Source organism: Filicampus tigris, chromosome 13 (assembly GCF_054856515.1).
Source record: "Filicampus tigris isolate MCC_2025a chromosome 13, RoL_Ftig_1.0, whole genome shotgun sequence".
NCBI classification, from domain to species: Eukaryota; Metazoa; Chordata; class Actinopteri; order Syngnathiformes; family Syngnathidae; genus Filicampus; species Filicampus tigris.
This window is the reverse complement of record NC_141229.1, coordinates 20,118,600-20,141,754: the sequence shown is the minus strand read 5'-3', so window position 1 is coordinate 20,141,754 and position 23,155 is coordinate 20,118,600. Positions and strand designations below refer to the sequence as shown.

The window sequence follows — 23,155 nt, the reverse complement described above, 5'->3', positions numbered from 1 at the left end:
TACGGAATTTAAATGAGCTAATGTTGCCCCGGCATGTTGTAATTACTCAACGACAATATGTAAGTAATGCCAGAGTAGTGCTCAAAAACATTTGTTTTCATTTGATATAGTCCACTATTTAGTCATCACTATGTCGTTCGTGATTCTGCAGTTGGGAATGAGTGAATAATTCCGGACACAGACAAATACACAAGGTGATTGAGAATCTCCTCAACATTAAACCACAAGCAGTGGTTTATGTCAAAGTGATGGTATTGGCTTGGCATGCTTCTACCACTGGCTTATCAGTTATTAGAAATAGTACCTTGTGGTACATGGTTTTACCTGTGCAAATATGAGTAGAGCTATGTGGAGCCAAGTACAATCCGTGCAGTGAAAATGGGGCAGATCTAAATTGGGTCATAGTGTACAAGTGAAATGTAGTTACGAAACCCTTCTGCTGCCGAACAGAACTCAACACTTGAGTGTCTGAGTGTTTCGGATAGCCTTTTCTCACAATGTCTTTTCGAAACTTAATTCAGCAATACAGGCAAAAGGGAATACTTACACAGCTCTGCTGCTCCTTTCTCTGCGTTGATGACTGGGGTTTTCGGAGGCAGGTAGGGGCCAGGGCCCCACGTGGAGAGGGCCCGCTTGCTGGTGTCAAATTGCTGAGTGAAAAACTCCTGCAGCTTCATGCCAATCTTGATTAGGTCCGGTGTGGTGGAGCGAGAGATTATCACCTGGAAAATGTCCCACTGCAAGTCTCCATGGACAAAGATCTCACTGGATGGAAGGGAGGGTTTGTCACTAGTGTGCCGTGCTATATCTAATCAAGTGCATAGCACACTTGCTGGTTATTATTATTCTTTGAAATGTCATACCTTTTCTCAGATATGCTGGAATCAACAGTACACAGGTTGACTTTCCACTCATCTTGGAGCTGCAGGTCAGCATTACTAAAAACTCCCATCAGGATGCTGGAGCCCATGTAATCCACCCGCGCCTCGGTGGAGCCCATCGTGATCTGAATCTTATGGCTTGGTTGCTGGTTTGGGTGCTCAGAGATGTGTGCTAGGAAACAATCACACAATATGAAATCAATTTCATTTTCCAGTAAAACTGTAAAGGAAAAGGCAGATTTAGTTAAGAATGTGCTGAGAGATGCAGAAAAATGTAAGCACTATATTATCAATTGGCGTAATTAGTGGCCATGGTCTTTATACACCTCATTACAGAGTGTACTAGACATTTATTCAAAGGCTTTGGTTTAATAGAGTGGACCCCCGCATAGTTGCGATTCGGCACCCACGACTTGGCTGATTCTCGGATTTTTACATTTAAAAAAAACAAAACATTTTGTTTGGGGTTTTTTTGGCGGGTGGGATGGGGGTGAGTTGGATCACCACATTTTTCATGGAAAACGCATATTGAATGTTTATCAGTGTTTTTTTTAAGCAATTGGGGGGATAAAAAAAAATGCCAAAGCCTTTCAAAAGGCTTCAATTATACGCATAATTTTGCTGTTTGCGGTCCAGCTCGGTCCACTCTATTACACTGCAGATTTTTTTTTTTTTTTTATTCCCCACACACTACTGTATACTATGTACTATTTTTTGCTTGCCAACGGGGGGGGGGGGGGGGGGGGGGGCTGGTTATCCACCCTCAACATCCTCTGGACACACAGCTGATGAGTCCTTGAGCAAGACAATACCATGTTAAAAGCTTAACAAACACGCTGTTTTTTGGCTTTCCTGAAAGGTGATGGTTTTGACCAGACACTTGCGAAATGTATATTCAACTATGTATCGTAATAAACAAAGGCACATGTATGATGTAAAATATTTTACATTATATCATTGAAAGATATACTGAATTAAAGAGACACTAGCGACCGGGATAATAATTTGATTCCTTGAGTTCTAGGAATTCTATCAATTGTGTGTAATTGATTGTAGATCAATCGTGCCTTGAAGCAACTGATGGAAAAGGGAGTTTAATGTAGCAATTTTCCCAATAGCAATCAAATATAATACTGTGGTCAAATACCCAAATTAAATTATAATGTGTCATTCATTATCTTACAAATAAATAAATACATACAGTATGAAGTAGCCGACAACTAATTGCAGTACAACTGCAAAGTCAGTTGTTCTGGCTTCGCCGCCACAGATTATGCTTCGATGGAACAAGCCCTTCCTAACAAGATGTGGGGTAAAAAAAAAATCAGTGGTGTGTGTTTTTGTTTACTTACAGACCATCTCTAGGGTGTTCACGTCTATATTGCCACCCACTACGCCACCCTTGGAGTCGAGCTTGGAGCGTCCCAGGCCGACAGACATGCTAATCTCTCGGTCGCGGTTGCTACCCACAGACAGCCGGCCTTGGCTCTTCAGGCCACTGGTTGTCCAGCTGCAGGGGAAATAATGCTGCTGAATAATGCGCAAGTGCTCTGTATGAAACATATATGACTCTCAGGGTGAGAAATGCACAAGTTAGTGGAAAGACAAAGGTCAGCGGTAACAGTAACTTGACAGTTCAACATGTCTCGTTGATTGTCACAGCACAGCTTTGTGGTTGCTCTTTTTTGTGGTTGTATGTGCAGATAGCATTTGAAAGTAATACATTTACGCATCTCCTGGTCATTGCCTGAGGAAAGCTGAAATAGGTCCCTGTCAAAAAATAAATAAAACCACAACAAAACTGCTGATCCAGTGGGTTATTGCTGTTAATATTCTGAGGACCTAAATAATTCACAGGAGCAGGAGCGTAGACTTTGCTGACCTCCCAGCTGGAGAACGTGCAGACCTGTGTGTTTCTTAACTTTATGATGACTGCTGAGCTAATCGGTGCTGCCTCAGCTCAGATAGAAGAGAAGGTTTTGCGCAAATTCCGACTTAACTTTAAACTTTGCGTCCTGTCATATTCTCCATTAACTGCATTGTTACACAAGCAGAAACATTTTGGAACAAAGGTGGAGACTGAAAGAGCAGACACTTGAAACTTTGGATCAAATCCAAGCACTGAGAATACTGCTGCTGGACCAGTATCTCAGAAAAATACTGCATTTTGGGACTATGTGCTGATGCTGATGGTTTGCCAGATTAAAGCCTATTGCCGTGGTCGGTATTAGTGCAGTAATAATAATGTACCTCCGGGACATCCATCACATGACTAAATTCAAGATATGTGAACACATCTTCTTGGCTAAATGGTTTTATTAAACATTTACAAGACAGAAAGGACCTGACAATTACTTTAGATTATATATTTGTGTTCAGTTTATTTTGTCTTTATTAGCATGTTTGGTACTAGGAGTACCGTAATCCCAGAGTAACTGAAAGTAATCAAGTTACAATACTTTTAATATTATGGTACATGGATTGCATTAGTGACAAAATAACTAGTAACTGTATCGGATTACATTTTTAAGTAACTCTTCCAACCCTGGAGGATAACTATGACCTATATGACTGACAAACTACCCTGACATACAATCTTCCAAGACTAGACTGAATAAAGAATAGAAAGTTGACGGGAGTGGAAAAGACAGGCATTATCTCATGTAGACAGACAGAGCACTAGTCATGTTTTTCCTTAAGAAGTGAAAAGAAACATTGACATCTTACGTGTTATTTCCCATGACGTTGCTCATGTTCATTTGGACCGTGAGCTGTTTCAAGTTGATGGCAAACACCACCAGTGTCTCCCATGGCGCCCCCTGTTGCCCTGCTGCTTTGCCATTTTTACTAAATGAGGGGGTTGATGTTTTTGTCACTGAATCTGGGTGAGAATGTCAAAAGAGTAAAAGTAAGGTAAGTGGAGGATTGAATTATGTTCAAATTGTAGTGGTGACTTGGTCAAACGTTCTTCTCTTTGCTGTACAGTGTTCCAGTGCATATTCACGATTTGGTACTTGCGGATTCAATTAATTGCAGGTTTGTTAACCTATGCTCCATTATTCATTGAAAAAGTCATCTATTTGCTGTTTTTGTGCTCAGAAAAAAAAAATTGAATATCTAATATAAAAGTATTGCTTTGGTGCCATCTAGTGGTACCCAGAGGGAATTATAAACTTTTTTTGGGGAGTGAGGTGTCAGTGTATTTTTGCTTCTTGCGGCAGGCTCGGTCACTATTGGCGAATACCAGGAGAAGACACTGAACATGAAGATGAGCGCAAGGTGGGACATCTATGGGCAGCTGTGCAGAGTCTACACTGCACATCACCAAATACAGCCACGAGGACAATCCAAGGGCTGTAAAGTAGCTGGCTAGGGAGTTTACATGAGAAAAAGCGGGTGCCCCAAGTTGGACCTGATTCGACTGTTCATGCTTTATGGTAGAGCGGGGCGATATGACTATATATCGCGTGATGACGATGGAAAAGATTCTCTTGTGTCGTCATTTTTCTACCATCATGTCGTCATTTGTCATCTGCAGCAAACTGCATGCAAGAAGATGTCAAAGGAAGCTTGGGTGCCTGGGAAACAGCTTTCACTTATCAATCTTATGACACACAGCTGCCTCCAGGTGGCAAAATGAATAACAACGCCGGGAAGTCAATTATACACTGTACATAGTCATCCTCCAATACAATGCATACAGTGCGAAATCAAAATGAACAGTCAATGAAAATTAATAAATAAAGTGGGTGAATGCAAATAACTACTACTTTGGGAAAGAACAAACTAACAGCAACAAACGCTCCTCAAGGCATGCTGAGTAGTGGGTGCTCCTGCAAGCTACACAAGTATAACAGTTTGCATTTTTAACCTCATGAAAACACAAAGAATAACAAAACTGAAAATCACAGATTTTTTAGTTTCTCTGATAACTGAACGGCAGAGATCGTCCCAAAAAGCTTCTCTCGGATGCTTATGTACAGATCTGGGCATATACCGCCTATGTGACGGACCGGTTCGCCTATCCGCCGATGGACACCCATTTTGTAGGTGATGAACGATAAATGGGAAATTAAAAAAAGACAGATTAAACATAAGCGGAAGTGGATTTTCGCCCATCTATGTAATCGTCTAATTTCACTTAGGCTGGCTACTACTGCCTGCTTAACACGTTGCGGTTTCGCTCCTAACTCAGTAATCACAGCTTCCATGGCGGCGAATAAGCGACACTTTTTACAAGTATCACAGGGATCACGATCAACAGCCAATTAACAGAGGGAAAGCTGGAGAAGCCATGCTAATTACTCAGTTAACCAGCTAATGTCATCCATCGTGAGAGACCGGAATAAAGTGCTTGGGTGACGGAATACACTTCACAGAGGTCTCGATGCTTTTCTCATTTAATATAGGTCTGTTTAATGCCGCTTCAAAATAAAGTGAGAAAAGATAAGCAGCCATAGAGCGTAGTATTTTTTTTTTCAATAGAATAACTTAAAGTATATCACCCAGCACTACTTTATGGAACGTTTTATGTGCTCAAATTCCATTTGAGCTCGAGTGTGTGACCTCACCTCTTCTCGGTGCAGACGAATCTGACACACTTCTCGTTCGTCCAGGTGCAGGAGACTTAAGGTGGCCAAGACCACCTGGGGACATGTTGCTACCTGTGGTGTGCTCAGAGAAAACGTTGGGCGACTGAGGCATGTGAGTCCCGGTGCTGCCGTCCCAGGTCCTCCAGTAGGCTTTGCGGCTGGACTCGGGAGACAGATGCTGAGTCATGTTTTCAGATGAGTCAGGGGTGGCAGGGCCAGAGGCTGAATGAAGCAAGGTAAAGGTCAAGATGTGTTAAGTAAAGAACAGCCTCAGAAATGTGGAAGATAATGTGGAACATAATGTTGTCTGAAGGTAAGTCAGGATGGAATGTACAGTAATGCCTTGCCTATTTGCACTGATTTGTGTTTTTAGCAGCGTTGCAAAAGAAGCCCCCAAATTATTATTTTTTTATCATTTTATTTTATTAATTCTTATAAGTTCAATATAAATACAGAAAAATATCACTATAAAATGCACAACTGACGTATTGTATATGCTTTTCAAGGTTAAAACGTGGCATGTAATTTACAGAGTTTCGCAGCGTGCAGTACAATACCTCCACATATTTTTCTGCTCTTTTTGAAGCCACCGGCAAACAGCCAAAGCGCCAAAAGGAAGATATGACGATAGGTTCCACCTCTTGCATATGCTCAAAAAGTGTAACATTGCTCCGCAGTATCCTGCTATTATTACGTTGGACCATGCAATGTCGTCTATCTTTGTCGACTATGGGCCTGTGAAGCCCTTTGAGACACTTTTGTGAAGGGCAAGACAAATAAACTTGACTTAACTTTACACTTGCAACTGCTGTAGTTGGTTGGTAACAGACACAAACCCTTTATTTAATCCAGGGTTGGCCCACCACTCAAAGGCAAAGAGCCACAATTTTGACTGTGTTATTGCAAAGAGCCAGAGCATACACTTAAGCATATATAAAATGCTGTGTCGCGTCTCCTCACTCACTAACTCTTTTGTATATTTTGACAAACTTTAATTCATTGTATACCTTTGTAGCCCATGAAATGTTCTAAACAAGTTCATACGTGTCCTTCATAAATTTTGGGAAAAACTACGTCTACTTTTCTGCCTGATATTTAAGTGTACAACCTGTGTTTGAGAAGTTAATTCCTGGTGGGAACTCAAGTGCCACTGAAGATTTGAAGCCTAGAAAGGCTGTAATGATACCCAGGCAGAATGGCTTACCATCACATAATTGGTAGGCCAACACTACTCAACTGTTTTAAAGTTGCTAAGGACTCATCATTTTTGGGGAAACTAATTTTACAAAAACGGAGACCAAGAACAGTACAGCTTGGGCTCCCACCCAAAATCCCCTTTCCCAAATCATGTTGATGGCAGCCAAAAGTCTGGCTGGATTAGAAATATATGCTTCTGAAAAAATAGATGAAGAAGAAGTAGTAGTAGTCAGCGCAACTAACGCGTGATGTACGTCGTTAGTTAGCTGCCGCCTCTCATGGCAACAAACAAAAGGACCATCTCCCAAGATAGCTCGCTAGTCTAGCATGCGACATCCGCCACAACAAGGACTTAGTATTTACCAAAAAGTGCAATAAATGACCAAGATTCTACCTTTGGCCATAATATGATGCAGGATTCTAGTTAAGGTCAGCCATTTTTAACTAAAAACAATAACATTCCCATGGTTAGGCAAGGCAAGGCAGGTTTATTTATATAGCACATTTCAGACACAAGACAACGCAATGTGTTTCACACAGACACACAATGCCTACAAGCGTTTACAAGCAAGCATTTGCGCAGAGCTGACCATTTCGCCTATGTGACGGACCGGTCCGTCTACCCGCCTATGACGGACGCCCAGTTTTGTAGGCGATAAACGGGAAACTTAAAAAAATAGTCGGACTAAGCGTAGTTGTAACAGTAGTATTGTTAGATTGAGTTGTTGTTTGGGGGACAGAATTGATTGAGTGAACAGGCGAGAGCAAGTGACGTTTTCCCTGTTACAAGACCGAGAGCCGGAATAAATGCTGGATTCTGAGGTCCTTATAGGTACATACGGCTCCAAAAATGTCCTGGAAGGTGCTAAAAGGAGACGCATTGATGAGACTTCCATGCCGCAGTGAATCAGTCTTTTGTTTCAAACATCGCCCGGGAGGGGCGGGGCGAGTGGTCGTTTGCTTAAGTTGGTAGTTAGAAACGCTAACGGAAGCCTGTTTAAAATCATGTGCGGACCGGCCTATAGGCGATTACTATTTTTCCGGCCTGACAAAAAGCTGGATAGACGGACGGCGGAAGGGACCCCGGCTGTTGGCAGTAGGCGATAAAACGGACAAACGGATAAAATGTACAGCTCTGCATTTGTGTGTGTTATCTTGAACATTGTTTATTTTGTACAGGGTGGAGGTACAAGGATTTGTAGTCAATTAAATATAATAAATTAAATATTTTTGGATGAACAAAATGTCATGGAGGTTTTCCAGTCAGGCTTCAAGAAGATGCATTGCACTGAGTCTGCCCTGTTATGTGTTTTTAATGGCATCCTCCTGGCAAATGACACTGGAGACTATGTATGTCTTGTTTGTTGGATTTGACTGGAGCATTCAATACGGTAGACCACAGTATTCTTTTGACTCGTTTGCAACACCAAGTGGGCATTAGTGGAAGTGTTCTAGAGTGGTTCAGCTCCTATTTGGCTGGCAGGACTTTTCCTGTTAGCCTAGCTTCCTCCGAGTCCCGCTCTGTCCCTCTATCATATGGTGTTGCACAGGGTTCTATTTTGGGGCCTTCGCTGTTCTCTTTATATTTGCTGCCCTTTGGTTCCATGCTTTGAAAACACGGTATTTCCTTCCACTGCTATGCGGATGACTGTCAAATCTATGTCCCGCTGAGCAAAAAAGACGCTTACTCCTTAAGACCACTTTTGTACTGTCTAGAGGACATCAAAGACTGGATGTCACTAAATTACTTAAATTTCAACGAAAAGAAAACAGATATGGTGTTGGGTCCCAGTGGCTCTTCCACATCCCACCCTGTTGACTTGGGCCACCTGGCTTCATATCTATAGCCAACAGTCTCAAACTTGGGTTTTAAAATGGACAGTGATCTTAAATGGGACCAGCAAATTAGCGCTGTTGTAAGGTCTAGCAAGGTAAAGCCCCTTCTTTCTCATCAGCACTTAGAAACAGTCATCCACTCCTTTGTTACATCTTGGCTTGATTACTGCAATGCACTTTATTTTGGAGTCAGCCAGTCCTCCCTCAAACGTCTCCAGTTGGTCCGAAATGCTGCTGCTCGCCTCCTAACTGAAACTCGGAAGATGGAGCACATAATACCAATTCTGGCCTCCCTTCACTGGCTCCCAGTGCATTTTAGGGTTCAATATAAGATTATTCTATTTTTTTAAAAGTCATTAAATGTCCTCGCCCCGACGTACCTCTCCGAGCTCCTCCACCCCTGCGCACCTTCCCGCAGCCTCAGGTCTGCGGACCAGGCGCTGCTCGAGGTGCCGAGAACTAAGCGGAGCCTCAGAGGGGATCAAGCCTTCTCTGTTGCCAATCCTTCCCTTTGGAATGACCTTTCATTGGATGTTCGGCAAGCCCCCTCTCTGTCCATTCTTAAGACCCGTTTGAAGACACATTTCCATTCTCTAGCTTTTGTTTCATCATAAGACTGGAAAAATATTCGTCTGTTTTCCAGTTTTTATTGTATATAGTGTTTTGTGTTAATTTATTGAATTCACTTGTTGTATTATGGCTATTTTGTTGTTGTATGTAAAGTGCTTTGTTACAGCTCTAGCTGTGGTGAATTGCGCTATACAAATACAATTATATTGTATTGTATTGTATTTGAAAATCATTGTATTCTGTTTTTATCTATGTTTATGTTATGGCTTTTAATGTCCCCGGCCATGAGATGATACAGATCAAGTTTGAAGTCAATTGGATGAAATCTATAGGACGAGGTTGCAAAAGTATGGCCCCTGTAAATGCAATGGAATGCAAAAATAGCCCAAAACTGTACATTAACAAAAAATCATAGCTCACTACCTGTTCATTTCTGGATGTGGCTTCTGCTGACTTTTTTATCTTGCGGTGCGACTCATGCCTCTTTTTTTTCTTTTTTTGCAACCCTAGGTCCAATGTACCGGGATAGGGCTTTGTAGGCGGCGCAACAGAGCCATTATTTTATTTTTAATTGTGCATGACAACTTTAAAATATTCATTTTTTTGAACCAGGCCCGATGTGCATGCAAAGTCTTGTGAGGTTTCTAACATGTTTATGCCCTCAAAAATGCATTTCATTGTGCGTAGCTATAATAACAATAACTTCCACAGATGTATTATTTTATATTTCTCAACTTCTAGAATGATTACACTGAACAATTTTAAGGTGGTTAAAAGAATACCAAACCATCAGAAGCAATGTTTACTTCAAACTCATCTGAAATTAATCTCACCCAAAACATGGTCACCAACACAAACCAGACAAGGTACCTACCTGGCAGGTTGATGGTCTGGTCTCCAAGGAAGAGGCGTCTGGCAATACTTCGGCGGTACCAAGCTCTTGGGAAGGCCAGAATCTCACTCAATCGTCTCATGTCATACTTGAAGGAAGCTGAGCCAATATCACAAACAGCTAAAGAGAAAATATAACTATTAAAAATGTTTAATTAAAAAAACATACTTTCTTCTGGTAGGTGCTTTTTAACACAGCATACCAAACCCACAAGACAACAAACGACTGACTAGTATGATCACAGTGACAATCAAATTAATATGATTCTGATAAGCTCTAGTCTAAGAGAGCCCACAATGTACCTGAGATATTGATGAGAGTGGTGTCCATTTTACCACCTTTACCAGGAATGAAGCTTTCAATAAATGCCGGGCCTCCTGTACGCCTCATTCTTGATAAACTGACTTTAACGAACTCCAGGTTTATGCTCAGAGAGTCCTTTCTTCCTGTCACAGATGCTGGCTCTTCATCCACTGTACCTTCATGACAAATTAGTGAAGTTATTACAAACAAAATCAGGGCACAAGGTAATTTCATAAAATGCATGAGAAAACTAAAAGGATAGGATTTACTGACACTAACACACTTATCTGGTTCACTTCATATCTCTCTGAACCCATTTGTTTATTTAGCCCAAATAATTTAACATCCTTCTTCCCCTTTCTCTGGTTTTCTCCAAGGCTCTGTTCTTGGTCGTATTCTATTCATAAACTAAATCCTCTCCCGCCTAGGCCATCTATTAAAAAAAAAAAAAAAAAACAACAACATCAACTGCTACATGGACCGGGCTGTAACCACGCACGCACAACAACTCATCCTATCCACCACTCACTCCTATAGGAAGAGAAAATTTGCTCATGGAATTTTATTAACTTTCTCAAACTTGACGGAAATGAAACCAAACTTCTTGTGAGTACCCAATCAACCTTTTCTAAAATCAATGGTTTCCTCCCTTACCCTTATGTCAATAGTCAGTGTGCCATTCTCAATATCACTTTCACTTCAGGCACACATTAATTCAAGCTCTCAGTATGTCTAGTTTCACCACCGCCTGTCCATTTCTCTCACTAAACAATGCTGGCACCCTGATTCATAATCACATGCCGTCTTCATTAAAGTAACTCACTCGTTTTCTGAAAAAAATCAATCCGAAAATTGTAATTGGTCCAACGCTGTGCCGCACTCGTTTTTGGAAAAAAAAAAATCAATCCGAAAAATGCAATTGGTCCAATACTGTGCATAATCTCAAAATCAACTCACCCCTGCCCTCATGTAAAGATCCTGCTCTTCACATTCAACACCATCAATAACCTTGCCTCTCAGTATTTCACCAACCTCCTGTGTATTAACACGGCAACTCCTCAGGCCTTTCTCAGCAGTCTAATCTATCCCACCCCGTGCATGTCTGATCATCATGAGGTCGAAAACCTTCTTCTGTTCACCCCTGCGCCTTTGGAACACTCTCCATCGCATTAGAAATTTGAATTCATTCGCCATAAATAAAGCAATACTCAAAACGCACCTTTTTTTTTTTTTTTTTTTAACTGATCATTGATTTCAAAAAGTAGTTATCCATCAATTTGTTGTGTATATGTGATGATATTAGGCGATCGTACATTTATATTGGTACACAATCATAACGGCCCGCCGAGGGAGACCATAAGTGCGATGTGGGCCGTGACAAAAATGAGTCTGACACCCCTGCTCTAAGGTGACCAAAGAGAAAAATGTATCATCATTATTACCATTATAATAATAGTTATGATTACCATTAATATCATTGTGATCATAATCATTACCTAATGGGCTTGGGCCCGGGGGCAGGCCTGTGACAGCAGATTTCTGTTTTCCGGCGCCGTAGGGGTGGAATACATAGAGCGAGAAGTCAGACATGCAGGCAGTGAAGCTGAGACCCGAGGAGTTAGTTGGGCCCCCAGTGAGGTCTGACTGGCTACTGCTGTGGCGGCTTCTGCCCAGAGGGCTGCCCAGTAATGGAGAGGCTAGAGATAGGAAGAGAGCAGCACTCGTAAGTAAAGGCACCACTGTACTCAAAATGGAATACGATTAGAATCGCAGACCTTTGCTGGGAGGTAGTTTGGGAATGTGCTGCCCAGGTGGAGTGGAGGAGGGTGGGTGTGACCCTTCATTGGGGTGTGCCCCAGTTGGGGTCTCTAATTCACCGCGGTTAGATGAGAAGACCAGGTCCAATGACGGCAGTTTGAGCATACATTCAACTCTGGACATGGGCAAGCAGCTGAAGCGGATCTGAGAAGGCTTAAAAACACAAACACTGAATGTGAAATAAGAGACTAACTTGCATATCAGTTTTTTATTTGAAATAATTTCTGTGAGTTGGCTTGTACCTGAACCCTGACATAGACAACCACATCCACAGGAAAAGAAGAATATGCCGACGTCGAAGAAGAAACCAGGGAAGTGGCCGATTCCTCGAGCGGTTCCACGCTCTCAAACGGACCCATGTCCTCTTCCTGGGCAGCCACAGCTGAAGCGTCAGCACAAAGACAAGAGCAAAGATAAAGAACCTAATCCGTCCAATAAGATCGGCAATCGATTGTGTACGATATCACACTCAGGGAAAGCAACCTGCATAGCTTCGTTCCACTGGAGTGATAGGAATGGTTTCCAGTGCTTTCTCCAAGAAATCAAGAAGACAAGGGCTGATGACCATTTCCTCCGGCAGAGTCTGGAGGGCCACCCAGGCATACAGCTTGGCCGTTTTCACTCCTCCGCTGCTTTTACCTTTGGCTACAGACAGACACTGTAGTTAAATAAATGAAACGTCAGATATATACATCAGTGACATGCATTTAAAGAAGAGAGGTCAACTCTAAGAGAAGGAGCATCTTTCTTATATGCATGTGCCCATTTGATCAAATGAGTGTGATGGATTAACGCCTGGAATTCAATCATTGCATGCAGCTCGATGTAGCACAGAACGGCATGGCACTTGAGTGTCAGAGGTGCGGGATGGCGGGAGGGCATGCAACTAAGAATGAGGCAACTTTCAGTACCTGATGGGATAGGTGGGAGCGGGGGAGGTAGGAGCGAGTTAGTCTGGCTTTGGACAGCATTGGGAGGACCATTATCTTTCATACCATACAGCTTGGACTCTTTGGAGAGTGTGCGCGGAAGCGAGGATCCCCGCGAGGCGTTAGGGGATTCGGTCTTCAGGGTCTTGGAGTTATAGTGCAACTGGAATGGGGGAAAAGGGAGAATTAATAATTCATGATGTAAAATCGAACACAAACAGAACACATTTTGAATAGCTGAGGGAGAAGCTGACCTTTACGTCCACTCCTGGAATGTAGAAAACTGTGGTCTCAAGGTCATTCGATTTGGTCTGCAGGGAAGAGGGACATTTCTTTCCAGCGAGAAGATGGGTAGTGGATGTGTATGTGGGCTGCAATTTTTTCTTCTTTGGAGGCGACTCCTGGTCTAGACTCCTGAGGCTGCGATCACAGCTCCTACAAAAGCCACAGAGAGAAGAAGGCGGTCATGCGAAACTTCTACTACTGCACTATAGTCTTTTTTTTTGTTTAATTTTTAAATTTGAATGATATAGGAAAAGTTTTTTGCATCAAAGAAGACCAACAGAAACCAAAATCAGGCAAGATGACTTTCACTGCACCTCCTGAAAGAAATTTCTTCATGCTCAGCTTGCTGAGTACTCTGGTGAAGAACACACTTCCCGCTGTCTATTTCCACACGAACATCCAGTTCAAAGTCAATGTTTCTTTCTGTTGTTGCGCCACCGAAGCTCCGATTGGCAGGTGTGCTCGGCCAACGTTCGCTGAACAACTGACTCACGGCAGAAAAGCCTGATGACTTCCTGTGAGAAGCTTGGCTAAAGGGAACAAGCAAAAAAGTGGTTCAAGGACAGTCAAGACTTGACACCAAAGCAGAAATTATAATCATTATTCGTAAACTTTATTTTACTTTAAGAGGGAAAACAACGTACATTGGCCTCCGATAGTTCAGGGGTCTCTCGCGTTCAAACTCATCCTCCTTTTCTGAATCTTCAGAAGAAGACGAGGAGAGGTCATCTCGCTGCATGTCATCATGCTGGAAGGGAATTGTGGGTGAGAGAACAGCAGGGATGCAAGGAGCACTGAAAACAGAGCTCTGGTCTCCAATTGTGGATGAAGAATGAAGATGGTGCTGATCATGAGGATGGGATGGCTCATCAATGGTGACTGACAACAGGTCCATCTCTGACTCCTCAGGAAACTTCACAGTAGATCAGAAAGTCAAAGACTCAGTTGGACGGTTTCTGTTGCCACAAAGCACTTCCTACTTGGACGCATCAGCTTAACTGCTGCGATGATGTAGTTGATGCCACCACCAGGAAGTGATGTAGGGTTAGGTATCCACTGTTTTGCTCATTAAGATTGTACTCATTAATTCAGAATTGTAACTGACCAATTAACAAAGAGCAACATGTTTGGCTCCACCCATCTGAAGGGAACTTGTTACACCACGAGTTGCTGGACTTACTTGCTTGGATATAATGTCATTGTTATCCTTTATTTATTTTGTTATGTTTTGAGCAGCACAGAAACACGTGACAACAGAACTGCTGTTTGCTCCTTTACAAATCTTGAATAATGACCAAATATTTTATCAAGGGGAGCACCAAACATTAGGACTTTGTGCAATACATTATTATCAGTGAACAATGTCAAGAAAGAGTATGACACGACTTGACTTCTCATTTTTGGTCTTTCCGTCCCCTCAAAATGGACTCATAGTCACTCAAGAAACATCAGGAAACAATGAGAACAATCAGAGTTGAAATTGATAATTGATACCCAACCCTACAGGAAAGCCATACCACCAAGGAGGTAGTGTTCTGTTAATTAGACGAACAACCCCTCTATACACGGGAGGCTACATTTTTTTTTTCATTTTACATAACATACGCAACATTATGTACTTTACATATGTGATTGGCTCTGGCTAAACGATCCTAATAGGTAAAAAAAAAAAATGTATATATATATATATGTATATATACGTGTGTATATATGTATATATATATATATATACGTATGTATATACATATATATATATACACACACATATATACATACATATATACATACATATACACATACATATATATATAGATATATATATACATATATACATACATATACACATGGGCTAAAAGACTGCTTGCTTCCTCGTCTAAGAAACATTCACAGTCAGATGATGCCGTGCATGTTAGACGTGCTAGCCTCAACATAGAGACCGATTTCATGTAGCAATGTCGGCACACAACTTTCGGACTTATCCACGCACCTTTCCCCATCGGCGATGGGGAACAGGAAAGCCAGAATGTTCCCAAACAGGAGACCGCAGTGTACGCGGGGACCTTCGAGCTCTGGCTCTTTTCTGGCTCTCTCTTTTGTGCCGCCACATTTTAATTTTAATTTGATTTTAATTTCTTCCCACCTAAACCAACATAAAGTGGAAATTGGGGGTCCTATTTATAACTCTGACACATACGCAGACAGGTAATTTGTAGCACGTGTCAATGACATGGCATGTAGCTAATGTCACATGAAATGACAAGATCAAGGAGCAATCAACATTAAATTAAAAGTAGAAATAGATTCGTTACAGAAAGAGATCCAGAAATTAACTCCATATTTGGATTACAATTATTCGCCGCTGTCCGAACCCAATGACGACATTCGCTTCTGTTTCAGGTGAGGTGGGTGCACCTACCATCATTGTAAGGCAGCCCTATATTCACATCTTTACTTATTTCTCTTGTACTTTAATTTCAATATTGAACAGAATCTGAACATTGATTTTTTTTTTTTTTTAGATGTAGTCAATTATGTGCTCAATCTAAAAACCATAGCCATGCGACATCTGCTCGATTTCATGCTGTAGGAAAACATTCTAGTGTATTTTTTTGAGTGGTTGCTATGTGCATTTACATAACTAATTTGTGAAATGACATAAGAGGCGAGGAATTCCGGCTAATTTTGACTAAGTTTTCAGGTTCCCTAAGACGCGTTCCCTATGCGTTGGCTAAAAACACTTTAGCTAATGATTCACATTGTCTTCCAATCACTTATTTTCATCCACTTCGACTACAATTTAAAATTTTAGGCGACATATGAACTCTTTAGCCAGAGTGGGTCAAAAATGACATCCAATGACAGAACACTACCATCCTGCATGGGCTTTCTGTAGAATGCAATTGCAGAGACAGTATGAGAAAGAAGCCGAAGCAGACATGACATCCCAACTGTAAAAGAGGTGAAACAATGGAAACTAAAGTAACTATGGCAAACGTGATTTCAATGAATGCATCATGTAGTGCGAAAATACCACAAGGAACTGCCCTAGCGATGTTCTTACCAAATTACTGATCTGTCAATGTCAGAACATGCTAGATGCAGATGCTAAAACTGCCTCAACTTTTCATTGTAAATTGTTTTGAAGAACAAGAAAATATACAGCTTCACGGCACCACACAAAAGATCACAGTTAATACCTCAATACCTTGAAGGAAGAATGTCAGCGAAACACCATAGCACTTTTACTGTGATTCTGGCGGCATCTATATTTTTTGCTACGCTGTCTGTCTCTACATTAATAATGTTGGCTGTGAGAAAGGAGTAGTAGCTGTGCTGACCATGCAGAATTATTGTCAGAAATCAGGCATGTATTAGTTTGTAGCAACACTAGTTAGGATCTTTAAAGAGTTTCAAAACAGGATGAATATACTGTATGTTGACTTCATACAACATACTTTGTACTTTAACTGCCTTTTTAAGAGTTTATCCACGTAACACTATGGGCAAATTGCTATCCTGCACAATGACTGCAGAACTGGGGCTATAATTTGATTCATGAATAAATGAAAATAAATAAACTGATCTTTGTATGCTGCATGAATAAATCAAAACTAGCATGATAGTAAGTTATGCATATCCACTGACACTGTTGTTCAAACAAAACAATGTTTCTTAAGTCCATGCTGATTGCTGAAGCCAGTATTCCATCATCCTGTTTGGATTTTAAAAATCCTAACAGCATCAATAAAGTAGTCACAGAGCAAAAGAGGAAACCAAAGGATTTTATTATTCAGCGAGGCTTTGTTATTATTTGTTTAAAAAAAGTAATTTTTAAAAGTATACCTTGAATACATCTCCTGGACTGACAGGCGCAATTGCAGACTCCAAAGCCTGATTATTTATATTAAATTGAACAAAAACGTTAAGGAAAAACAAATAAAGAAAAACAAACAGCTCATCCGAAATTGAGAAGAAACATGTTTTCTTGTGTGAGCGCAAAGATTTAAAGGTGAATGTATATCCTGTGATCATATACGGCCAGTAGTAATTACATTATGTAAATTTCATGTTGTACTCACATAAACATTGAAATGAAGGATGACATGGGTCATGGACATGCCCCAATGTAATTTCATCTTTTACGTGAATACCGCCTACAGACGGCTGAATGATACCATAGCATTTTTGTGCAGATTACGCAAAAAAAAAAAAAAAAAAAAAAAAAGCCCATACAACAATTCTGCGGTGAACCAACTCTGTACAATGTTGGGCTTTTCTGTTTGGCCATTACATATTAAAGAATTTAATTTATAAACCAGAGATGGGAAAAGTACTGACATTCGGTACTTGAGTAAAAGTACAATTACTTGTATAGAAAAATGACTTTGGTAAAAGTACTCATTCAAATACTCAAGTGAACGTAAAAATGTACAGGCTCTGAAATGTACTTCGTGAGTACAAGTAAAAAGTATTTTTACTGGATTTTTCCTCCTCATGTCATAATTTGAAGGCTACTAAATTTGAAAGGTCGTCACTGAACACATCATGCAGGTAGACCCACCTCTTGAAATCCCGCTTTTATTAATGAACTGCTGTTTCATTCAAACAGTATAAAACTAACGTCATTAACCAGGGCCAAGCTAACGAAAGGGTAATAATTTAGCTTTACCAGATAAAGCGCTGAGTCGAGCCTGTATTGTCGACAGTTTCAACGTCGACACATTCCACGTTGTCGATCATTTTACTTCTTCTCACCGTCCAATTCAATTATCTTCTGTGGCGGGTAGCATCGCGTCTTCTTGCGTGATGTCATAACTTGAGATAGAGATAGGAGCTGGGAAGCCCGGGACCGAGTGTACCCCTTCATATCGTTGGCGGAGCTACGAACATTGACTAATTTATTTTTTAATCGTCATGCATCTTGTAAAACAAAAGTAACGATCCTGATTTGAAAATGTATCAAATAAAAAGTACAGTACAGATACCAGTGATAAAAATGCAACGGATAAAAGTAAAAAGCATTCTAAAAACACTGAATTACAAAGTACTGGAAAACTACTCAAGTACAGTAACAAAGTATTTGTACTTCATTACTTCCCATCTCTGTTATAAACAGCCTAATAGATATCCTTAGAAACAACAACACTTTGCGTCCACATTTTAAATTCCTCTATAACTTTAAAATCAAAAGATATCTGACAAACCTACAGAATATCAAGGGTGTGTACAATGGACATAACATGACATTACCGTGTCCTGGATGTTGAAAGTGACCCGCGGTCCAGGAGAGGACGCATCCACACGCACGTCAGGGAAGTCATCCACATCTCCTATTCTAGAACTGAAAACAGCAAAGCAGCATAAAAAGACAATTAGAAAGTACCGTGCATATACAGTATGCAAATTCACAATACACTGATTTACTAAACGTATGCGCATACAAGAACAGGCACAACCTTGACTGCTCGCACAAAAACGCTGATCAACTAAACATACACACCGAAGGTTGAGACGAACAGGCAATATTGCCATGCAATTCATTTTGTGTGTTGTGGGAGAAGTACAGTATATACAAATAGATTATTTTAGCACGCACAATGTAATTTATCAAACATAAGACAGATTGCCATGGCTTTGCGTCTTTCAATATCACTAAGACATAGGCGCACATGACACGCAAAGCGTGGAGAGGCGGTGGGAGTGTGAGGGGGAGACTTTTTTGCTTGTGTCAACATTTTTTAAATGCCAGGAACAAAAAAATAGCGTAAGATACCTCTACTGAGCAATGTAATCCTGAAGCTTCTGAATGATCTCTGCAGGCGACATCCGGCCCAACCACAGCCTCTGACCAGCCCTCGCAGTGTTCATTAAAGTAGAAATTAACCCAAACACAGTTTTTTCCATAACATGTTCCCAGCAGGCCTTCGAGTTGAAACAGCATTCTGATTAATATTGCGCTTGTGGAATATGAGTTAAACAGCAAAATCCACTCCTTTTTAGCCATTTCAGGGACGGCCATTTTGTCACTTGTGTCAACTGAAAATGACATCACAACTACACAGGGCTCAGGAAACGACCAATCACAGCTCACCTCAGAAAACAGGTGAGCCGTGATTGGTCGTGACTCGTGCCCTGAGCAACTGTTATGTCATTTTCAGTTGACGGCAAGTGACAAAATGGCCGTCCCTCAGCAATGGCTAAGAGCGGGGTGGATTAACTCTTATTCCACAAACGCAATATTTATGAGAATGCCTTGCTTCAACTAGGGGGTTTACAAAAATATGTTTGGGTTGACTTCCACTTTAATTCAAATAAAATAAAACATGCAGTGTTTTTACTTTTGATGTCCACATGTGTTGATGGTACAAGTGTCTGCAGTTTTGCCAACTTAGCGACACTCTCACAATACTTAGTGACTTTTGCGACCTCTCTAGAGACCAGCGAAAATGCCAATTGTGGTCCATATAGCAACATTCATATTTGTAAGCGGGCCAGTGGGGTTTATTAATATGCATCAACTGTTCTAATACGCATAAACAGTTAAATAAGTGACAGGCCATGCAATTATAGTATAAAAACCCTTTATCACTGACACTGACACATTTTGTGCAATTTAAATGGTCATATTAGGTTTTAAAAACAAAAAAGGATGCAAGGTTCTAGATAAAGAAACACATTTTTTTTTTCAATTTTACTCCAATCTTTAAAGAGCTGATTTGACAAGTTTAAATATGATCTTTGAAAACAGTTATAGCCCTTGTCATTTTGAACACTTACTTAATGATACTCAATGATGTAGTGCAGTGCAGTCAGAAAAAGATGAACTATTTCTCCCAAAAGATTTGCATTTCCTATTGTTCATGCCAGGATGTAGCCCTTTTGTTTGGTAATTAAAACAGTAGATATAGGATAATTTATTATGAGTTCCAAAGAACATACAGTAAGTACGAGGCAAAAGTACCTTACTACCTTGACAATAAATAAAAAGAGCAGCTTGCGTTCATATACACATTTATACATACATACGTTTCCACTCGACCGATTTATTTGGAGAAATTTGAGCATTTCAGTCCAGCAGTTGGCACTTCTCTATGTACGCACTTTCTAAATCGTGGCCTTTTATACAGAAACTTTAACTTCTATGCACTGGGGATCCTCAATACATTAACTTTCTACAAGTTGCATATACGATATTGTAATATTTACAATAATTATTTGTTTTAATTAACTGCATATAAATGCATTCATCTACATGTTTTTCTTTTTGTAAGTTAAAGAAGTATACATGAGTTAGTATGCCGATCCCGTCATTTCCATAATATGATTGAAGACATCTCTTGCTCTTCATTACCTCTGTCTGTCCATCCTTTTGAGAGGTGGTCGACCTGCTGCCGCCGAGATGCTTTTGGAACGGTTGTAGCTTGGTTTGTAGCCAAGACCCCACTTATCCTTTAGAGAGGCCGCCTTGAGGGAGCAAAAATAAAGTCAGAAATTGTTCTGTCAACGTAGAAATGAGACATGCACAATTCTTGAGAAAGTGATTTTTTTTTTTTTTTTTTTGTGAGAGTTGCTGTAAATGCGAAGAGTAGGATAGCTGAGAGCTCACCCTCATGCTGGAGCGACGCAGCTTCTTTCTGACATCTCTCCTGATGTCATTGACAGCCACAGACTCTAGCTGTTGATAACGCTGAATCTCCTGGTTGATAGTGCCCTCGCTTGCTCCCAATTTCCTAAGGATGCAGAAATTTCACTGAGTTCAAACTTTTAAAGGAGCATCTATAGTTTGTTCTGGTCGGATTGCAAACGTTAAGTTTACGTTACAGAAGCTCATTAGCATTCTATGTGAGGCTTGGATGTATCTAGGGTCTGAAATTGATAAAGTGTTGAAGCAGGGTGCCTACTTGAGGTCATCAATGACTTTGGCCTGTTCGTTCAGCTCTCTGATGTCCACCACCCTCTTGGTGAACTTTCGGACACGTGCGTCCATCACCTGGTTTCCCATGACCATCTGCCTTCTGGGATCAACTGCCTCCTGGTGGGAGAATGGAATGCTCAGATTGATAATGGTAGCAATTCAAACCGCAAAACACTTTTGAGCACAAGTCCAGTTCGTGCCCAGGAGGTGATTTAAATGTGTGATTGAGGTGTGTTATTAGTCTTGTTACAATTCAAACAAGGTTGAGATGTACTGCATATATATTTTTTTATACAATTAAGATACCGTCACCATCACCACTCCACTCAAAGTGAAAGAGGGAAAAAGTGAAAAAATTCCCTTTCCCATGATTGGCACATAGAATTACCTAATTTCACCCAGAATTAAATCTTTGTAGTGGATTATCAGAATGTGCAAATGCTAAGCAATGTTTCTTTGAAGCACGTTATATCCTCCATTGCTCAGCATTTTTGGAATCCAGAACCCTCATTGGTCAGCAGTAGGTGGCAGAAAGGTTGGTCATCTTGGAAGCACTTTTGTCAGCCCAAAGAAGAGGTTAACATTACGGCTAGTTACATACACAGGCCCAGGAGAGAGGTCTTTGGGCCCGGGCACTGTCCGCTTGAATGTGGGGAGAGGGACAGTTTAAGTAGTCCGCTGTGATAGATACACTCTGGGGTCTGGGACTGAGGCCCAGGATGTGGTTTACCAGACGTTTCCTTAAAGTCAGCCGAGGGCTGAACTGGCTCTCTGGACTCTGCAGGGACACGGCAGGGACAAATGGATGGACAGAAAGAAGGTTTGCCAAAGAAGCTCTGTTTGAGTTAAGCGTGGTTAGTTTTCTACAAATGTATTTGTTGGTCTAGTGAAAGAACGACATTTGGCAACTGTTAAACAGTATTTTGATATTTTTCGCATGCCAATTATGGCAGCACCACATATCTAGTGTAAATTATTTCTAGGAGGTGAGTATGGCCAATACGGTCATCACAATTCCGTTTCTTGCCATGGGAAAGCACAAATGTCGAAATCCATTAACCTATTCCATATTCTTTTTGATGTTCAAACCGTAAGATCAATAATAAGAATGACATCGTTGGACAATGAGTGCAGTTTTGAGCTAAGACAAATTTTTGCTTGACGAAATCTGACTGATAAACCAAGGTCAAAATTAAGTGGCTCAACTTGCCACTAAACTATGAGAAAGCATTGTCACCATGAGCTTTCTATATAAAAAAAAAAAAAGTACTGTAGTTTTACTCACTAGGAGAACAGTGTCTAAGGCTCCGTTCAGACAGCACTACGTAAATTGTAATTTTTGGGTAAAATCAGATTTTTTTTGTGTATTCGTACACATTACATTATGAATTGCAACCTCAGTCTGTCTGGTGTGTGAACAAATCGTCCCCAAAGTGATGCGCGGGTGCAGAAGAAAAAGGGACGTCACTCACAATGTAGTGTTTGCGGAAGTAAATATGGTCCTGTGTGTATGAGCTCATCTTTTTTAACATCTCATACCTACAGAGGAGCGATACAGGAGGAGTTGAAATATTTGGGGGAGATGAAGCGTGTTTTTTGATCACCTGATTTCACGGAGACGTCTACTAAAGGTGACGTCACATCATTGCCGTGCATAATAAATGAACTGTCTGTGTGGCTAAATTACTACTATCACTGCAAATGTCCACTTTATGCTTTATGTTTCATGTGTGATTGAATTAAAGTCAAATATAAAGTTAATACTGTTACTCAAAACAACTTTGAAGATTCACGGACAATTGCCAATCTCCCTCCCGAGCACTATCCTCCGCCCGCAGCGCATATTGGGCTTTTGTTGACGTATAGGTCAGATACGTAAATGAGACTGTCTGTTCAGACTTAAGTCGCATTGCAAAAACTCAGATACGTAGCTGATT

The 23,155-nt window shown here is 40.8% G+C and overlaps 1 protein-coding gene across 1 annotated transcript in view; it reads right to left on the bottom strand.

The window, feature by feature from the left end:
• bltp1 (bridge-like lipid transfer protein family member 1) overlaps positions 1–23,155 on the bottom strand; it is a 106,583-nt gene that overhangs the window by 13,285 nt on the left and 70,143 nt on the right. Inside the window, exons 65-85 of the mRNA XM_086050629.1 lie at positions 21,820–21,996; positions 21,205–21,335; positions 20,910–21,033; positions 20,655–20,767; positions 18,554–18,644; positions 17,147–17,194; positions 13,948–14,216; positions 13,618–13,833; positions 13,273–13,453; positions 13,001–13,181; positions 12,573–12,734; positions 12,332–12,471; positions 12,047–12,242; positions 11,768–11,968; positions 10,271–10,447; positions 9,951–10,088; positions 5,453–5,695; positions 3,609–3,762; positions 2,234–2,391; positions 864–1,053; positions 548–765 (exon numbers count right to left, since the gene is read on the bottom strand). Of these exons, the coding sequence (XP_085906755.1) occupies positions 548–765; positions 864–1,053; positions 2,234–2,391; positions 3,609–3,762; positions 5,453–5,695; positions 9,951–10,088; positions 10,271–10,447; positions 11,768–11,968; positions 12,047–12,242; positions 12,332–12,471; positions 12,573–12,734; positions 13,001–13,181; positions 13,273–13,453; positions 13,618–13,833; positions 13,948–14,216; positions 17,147–17,194; positions 18,554–18,644; positions 20,655–20,767; positions 20,910–21,033; positions 21,205–21,335; positions 21,820–21,996 (3,508 nt within the window). The remainder of the gene's footprint in view (positions 1–547; positions 766–863; positions 1,054–2,233; positions 2,392–3,608; positions 3,763–5,452; positions 5,696–9,950; positions 10,089–10,270; positions 10,448–11,767; positions 11,969–12,046; positions 12,243–12,331; positions 12,472–12,572; positions 12,735–13,000; positions 13,182–13,272; positions 13,454–13,617; positions 13,834–13,947; positions 14,217–17,146; positions 17,195–18,553; positions 18,645–20,654; positions 20,768–20,909; positions 21,034–21,204; positions 21,336–21,819; positions 21,997–23,155) is intronic.